General features: G+C 65.1%; 1 protein-coding gene across 2 annotated transcripts; it reads right to left on the minus strand.

Annotated features, from left to right (window-relative positions):
- Positions 1–1,486: 1,486 nt before the first annotated feature.
- On the minus strand, positions 1,487–4,762 carry GRINA (glutamate ionotropic receptor NMDA type subunit associated protein 1). Of its 2 annotated transcripts, none has more exons than XM_079902045.1 (7): positions 4,624–4,762; positions 3,244–3,631; positions 3,048–3,160; positions 2,776–2,976; positions 2,535–2,663; positions 2,297–2,440; positions 1,487–2,215 (listed from the first exon to the last, which is right to left on the minus strand). In XM_079902045.1, exons 2-7 carry the CDS (start codon positions 3,605–3,607, stop codon positions 2,066–2,068), a joined length of 1,101 nt encoding a protein of 366 aa, XP_079758171.1. In that variant the 5' UTR covers positions 3,608–3,631; positions 4,624–4,762; the 3' UTR covers positions 1,487–2,065. The 2 variants fall into 2 exon arrangements, with proteins under 2 accessions (XP_079758171.1, XP_079758172.1); XM_079902046.1 differs by having other exon boundaries at positions 4,519–4,762.
- Between the last annotated feature and the right edge of the window lie 1,430 nt (positions 4,763–6,192).

A 6,192-nucleotide genomic window follows, 5' to 3' on the forward strand; every position in this document is an offset into this window, starting at 1 on the left:
GATGAGGAGCCGCGCCTGCTCGAGGAGAGGTGGGGAAGGGGAGCCGCGTCGCCTGCCCGCGCTTGGCAGGTGAGCAAAGCAGAGGGACCGAGGGTAGCCGTGAGGCGCGAGGTGGTCTCCAGGAAGGGCCCCGGTGGTGAGGACGGCGGTGTGCGTCGGGCCTGGGGAAGTGCGGCCCGCCTGTGGCTCAGGCCGAGGAGCTCGGGGACAGCGGAAGGCCAACGCAGGCAGCCATCGGGGAAGGGGGACTGCATCCCGCTGGCGACCATCAGGCGGGTGGTGTGATCAGTGTGTCGGAAGCACACCTGGCAGCTGGGCAGAGGCTTGGTGGAGGTGAGCTGACAGATGAGCACGAGGAGGGCGGGCAGGGAGAGGGGGTGGGGCAGGATGGGCGAGGGCAGAGAGGACAGACCCGTTTCCGGCCTGGGGGTCGGGTGGACGCCGACAGAGCTCACGCAGGAGCAGCAGGTAGGGGGCAGGCCACAGCCGAGGCGCCCGCGGGCACGGGGGTGCTGGCCCTTCAGAGATGCTGGGGTGCTGGCGCCAGTTAAAGGAGTGGGTTGATGGGCTCGCGGGGAGGAGGTGAGAGAGGGCTGGATAGCGGGCCCTGTGGGGGAAGGCCACGGTCAGGAGTGTCCCCTGGGGCTAGGAGCTCAGGAGAGCTCAGTGCAGGGAGGCGCTCAAAGCGACCGAGCCCCGGGCAGCGGAGGGACCCCTCTGTGGGAGGCTGAGGATAAGGACAGCTGGCTGACCTCTGAGCGCACATCCCAGGGCCAGGGGTAGGTGCGCACGGCTCTGGAGCTGAGACAGCACGAGCCACGAGGGAGGCCGCGCAGCACCAGCTGAGGCTGAGGGCCACGGCAGGGTGGGGCCTGGAGAGCTGCGGAAGGTGCCAGAGGCAGGCCAGGGGCCCTCAGAGCCTCCGGCCAGCTCTCCCCTGGGGGCTCCGGTGTGCAGGTTTCTCGGGGGGCATGGGGGAGGGGTGCGGAGGGCCTTCGTCTGAGCCAGGCCTGGGCCACGTGTCAGGTGCCCGCTGATGGGCTCCCTGGGGGCCCTTCAGAGCCAGAGGAGCAGGACAGGCCTGCCTGGGGGCGGTCAGTGACCTATGCCGCTGCCCATCAGGCCCGAGGCGAGATGATGAGGGTGTCGCAGCCCCCGCCCCCCTATCATGCCGTGCAGTTCCCAGGCACGAGTGGCAGACACCGTGTGACCCAGGCACCACGCGTAACCACCGGGAGCCTTGGGGTCCCCGTCCATCAGCTGGGAATCCCGGCACACAGCTCATGACGTGGCTGGGAAGATTGCAAAAACGGAGGTGGAAGCACCGAGAGAGAAAGATTAGCTGCTGTCGTTAACCTCCACGACCTCCACCCCGAGCCGAGCCCCGCCGTCCACGCCTGTCCTGCTCGCTGCCTCACACTGGCAGTGCCTAGACCCCTCCCCACCTTGTGGAGGAAGTGGCAGTGACGACAGTGATGAAGGGAACAGAGAGCGCGGAAGGTCCCATTTATTGTTTAAAGACAGCAGAATGAGAGGAAGGCGTCCTCCTCCCCTGAAACATACCCGTCCTCTCTGCCCTCAGGGCTCAGCACAGGGACGAGACCCTCACACCCCGCAGGTCCCCCAGAGGGCAGCACGCTAGTATGGGGCTGGGGAGGGGAAAGGGACACTTTATGGCAGGCGGGGGAGCTGGGACAGGAGGGGGGACGCGCACCCTCACCTCTTGGCTCCATCCCTCTCCCCTGGGACCTGGTGTTGCCCCCAGACCTGGGGTGGGCTGGCAGACAGGGCTCATGCAACACTGAGTGGGCAGGAGGTGGCACAGAAACCTGGCCCCACTGCCCTCTGGCAGGGCGGGAGGGCTACAAGGGGCCATGCTGGCCACAGCGGGTCCGAACAGAAGTGTCTGCAGTGTACACACAGGAGGGTTGGGGAGGGGCTCCCTCTGTCCCAGGCTGCGCGCAGGGATGAGAGAGGGGAGGTACAGAGGAACTGCCACGCTGGGGGCAGGGTCCAGGTCAGCCATGCCACCTGAGTGGGGCCCCGCATGTGCCAGGGGCTCGGGCTACTCCTTGGCACGGCCAATGATGGTAAGGATGTACAGGAAGATGTTGATGATGTCCGTGTACAGGTTCAGCGCCGCAAACACGTACTCTTCCGGGCTCAGGGACAGCTGCTTGTTCCCCAGCAGCAGCTGGGTGTCCACTGCCAGGAACTGGGGGTGGCAGGACGGTCATGTTGAAAGACATCCCACCCCGCCCAGCATCCGCCCACACCGCCCACCCCCATCACTCACGCAGGTGAAGAGCAGAGCGCCGAGTGAGGCGTACACGATCTCCAGGATGCGGTTGCGGACAAAGATGCAGAGGATGGCGAAGACGAGGAGCACCGCCATGCTCACCAGCAGCACGCCCACGCACGACGTGAAGTCGTAGCGCGTCTGAGGGCACAGGGGCACGCGGGGCCTGGGTACCGCAGCCCCGGAAGGCCCCTGGGCCCTCGGGACCGGCAGCCCTGCCTCGGGGGCCCCTTACCTGCATGGAGAAGATGACCACCGTGAAGCAGACGGTCGTGGTGATGCCTACGGCCATGATGACCGCCTCAGTATTGTAGAAGCTGGCGATCATGCCCACCATGTAGGACAGGCTGACGGTCAGGACCGACTGAGGGGAGACGGAGACTTGAGCATGTGGAGCCGCTGCCCCACTCCCGTCCCCCTCTGTCGCTCCAAAGCGTGAGTCACGGGGTGTGAAGGCCTTAGGGTCTGGGGGTTACCAGGGCAACGAGGTTCCAGGGGTGCTTTCGCCGGAAGTCCCCACAGCAGCTGAGCACAATGAGGGAGATGAAGAAGACGGCGTAGGAGACGTAGTAGGTCCAGACGTTCTCCCGGACAAAGCCCTTCACCTCCCCGACGAATGTGAACACGGCCACGGTGGACAGAGTCACGGACAGCTGCAGGGTCAGCACCAGGAACACCTGGGGAGGGAGGCGGCTCAGAGCTCCGGCCAGCACAGCTGCCCACGCCCTCCGCAGCCCCCGTGGCCCACCTTCCGGATGAAGGCCTGTCGGATGCTCTTGTCATCCCAGTTGGTGGCAGGGAAGTCCTGGTTGTCGTAGTAAGATGGGGGACCCTCCTCGTGATAGTTCCCATGCTGAGGTGCTGAGGAGCACGGTGGGCTGGGTCAGCACCCCTCACTGGTGCCAGGAGCCCCTGCCCTCCCCTGCCCCTGCCCCACTACTCACTGCCAGAATCCTGTGCCGGGAAGGCCTGTGGTTGTCCATAGGGGTTGGGGGGAAAGGGGCTCTGTGGATACGGCCCCTGAGGGTAGCCCCCTTGTGGGTAGGGGCCCTGAGGGTAGCCTCCTGGGGGGTAGGGGCCCTGGGGGTAGCCTCCTGGCGGGTAGGGACCCTGAGGGTAGCCCCCCTGGGGGTAGGGGCTGGGGCCCTGGGGATACCCTGGCTGGCCATAGGGGGAAGGCTGGAACGGGGGCTGTGGGTAAGGGGCCCCTGGGTAGGGAGGCAAGGAGGGCTGGGGCCCCCCAGGATATCCAGGGTTGGGGGGAGGATAGCTGTCCGCGGACACCAAGAAACTCTTTTCATGGGACATGGCCTCAGGTTCTGTGGTCTCCCCCTAGAGGACAGAGAGAGAACGGTTAGCCCTGAGGTGACAGGAACCAGCCGGGGCCTCTCCACCTGCTACCGGGAAACGGGACGGAAGGAGGGGGTTTCGTGACCTTTGCCCCAGGGCTGTCCGGAGCCCGAGCTGGGGGGCCAGGAGAGGCGGGTGGGTATCGGGTGGCTGGCCGTGTGGCTTCAGGAGGGGCCCCTACAGGCCGACCCCAAAGATGGAGGAGGGGATGGACGAGGGGATGACTTTGGCAGCCTCAGGATTTTGGGCTTCTGCCGTTTCTTGCAAGCAACTGGAGGGGCCGTCTCACCGCTGCTGGCCTCTCCGGGTCAGAGCTCAGCGCGGGTCGGGGCTGGGGGCGCGGTCGGGGAGGTGCGGGGGTGTGCCCGGACCCTCCCCTTCACATCCCGCCCCTTAAGCAGCTTTAAGGGGCCAGATCCGGCGGCTATTTCTATCCCAGGAAATCCCCACGCCATCTGTGACCAGCCAGAACCCTGACCGCCCCCCCCCCCCCAAGAGCAGGGCCCTAGCGTCCCTCGCTCCCGGGGTGGGGGCAGCAGGCCTGGATCGGCTGCCGGCTGCCGGGGTGCCTGCCAGCGGGGTACGCCAGGAACAGCGGGTTGCGGGGGGATGGGGGGGTGGGGGATGGAAGCGACCAGAGGGCGTGCGGGGGAACAAAGCGGACGTGGGGACGAGGCGGGTGGTGGCGGCGGCCACGGAACCCGCACCGAGGGCGGGGTGGGCCCTCCTGCCCGTTCGGGGGGCGCTCGGACCGCCCGTCCGGCTGTCGCCGCAGTGCGCCGCCCCCGCTCGCCCTGGGCCCTCCGGCTTCCCGGCCCCGCCGCCACCGCCCCCCGGCCCCCGCGGGCCGCGCGCCCGGCGGGACCTACCGACCCACCGCAACGCCTGTCTGCTGCGCAGGGCCCGCGCGGGGGCGGCAGTGGCCGGCCGGCTGAGCGAGTAGACGCGCTGCTGGGCTAGGGCCGGGGACTCACCAGTCGCGCGAGTCGCCTCAGGCCTGTGCGCCCGGTGTCCGCTGCGCGGCCGCGCAGTCGACGGCCGCTGTGCCCGCGCCCGCACCCGCACCCGCTCCGCGGCCGGCTGGGCTGGGCTTGCGCCTGCGGCTCGGGAGACGCAGCGGGGCCTTGTGACGGGGCGGGGCCGGCGGTGCGGGGGCGGGGCCGTGGGCTGGGCTCCGCGGGGAACGCGGGGGCTTCTCCCGGATGGACCCTACCCGACTGGGTTTCCCTGCTGGCTTCTTTCAGAGCCCCAGGCCCGAGACCCGCGTCCTGTCCTGTCCGCTGAGGGGTGGCCTTGGGCCGTGAGGGCTGTAGACCTCTGGAGGCTGAGACCTAGCCTCTCCAATTTGGGTCAGGGAATTTTGAGAAATTTATTCCTAAATCTGGGATTTGCTAAGTCTGACAAGCACTCTCCATCCCTCCTTGGCCTTAAAACTCCGCTTCCCCTTTCATCCAGGTCTATTCCAAATCAAGAGGCCTAATTCTTTAAATGCTCTATCCTCTCTAGGAAACTAGTCCAGGTCCCTACTAGACCAGTTATCCTTACTTGTCTTGATCACAGTACCACAAGCTGTAACGGTGGCATTCTTTTTTTTTTTTTTTTTGCGGTACGCGGGCCTCTCACTGTTGTGGCCTCTCCCGTTGCGGAGCACAGGCTCAGGACGCACAGGCTCAGTGGCCATGGCTCACGGGCCCAGCCGCTCCGCAGCATGTGGGATCTTCCCGGACCGGGGCACGAACCTGTGTCCCCTGCATCGGCAGGCAGATTCTCAACCACTGCGCCACCAGGGAAGTCCAACGGTGGCATTCTTAGCCCTGTTTCGCTGCTAAGGGGCTGAGGCTTAGAGATGCCCCAGGACTGGAGGCCAAGTTAAATTCCCTCGGCTTCAGCGGTCCTGAGGAAGTGCTGCCTGCCACCTCCAGGGACATCCCCGCGACGTGGTCCCCTGGAGCCCTCTGCAGGAGTGCCTGTCCACCTGGGGCCTAGGAATCTTACTGTACTTTCCGGCCTTTTGGACAGTGGCCTCTCCCAGGCCCAGCAGTGATTGGGAAGAGGCTCTGTCCTATGCAGCTGGTGTGCTGGTTCATCGTTGAACGGCGGGCCCCAGGGAGGGCAAACCCTGATCTGTACCTTTGCAGTTGTCCTTCATATAAATACCCCACGGTGGCTGATTTCAAGCGACCACCAGTTTAACAACTGCTTCACAAAGACTCCTGAAAATTGAACAATGTAGTCATGATGTGAGTTGCTCCAGCACACTGCTGCCTGTGGTAGCAGGGATTGGTGTAATAAGTAAATTACACAGTATGTTAGAAGAGGATGAGTTCCATGAGAGGAGAAAATATAGAGCAGGCAGGGATGACTTCAGGTTTTGTAGAACTAGAAGCTCATACAATTTGAGGGGTCTTTTTTTAAGGAAACTAATTTAAAATGACAAATGTGAAGTTGAGGCCAGGGCCCTAGGAGGGGCCCGTGCAAGTCACAGTTCCTGACGGAGGATGGGGGATGCAGGAGGGATGCAGCAGAAGGGACTGGGGCCCGGT

This window comes from Stenella coeruleoalba, assembly GCF_951394435.1.
Source record: "Stenella coeruleoalba genome assembly, chromosome: 17".
NCBI lineage: Eukaryota > Metazoa > Chordata > Mammalia > Artiodactyla > Delphinidae > Stenella > Stenella coeruleoalba.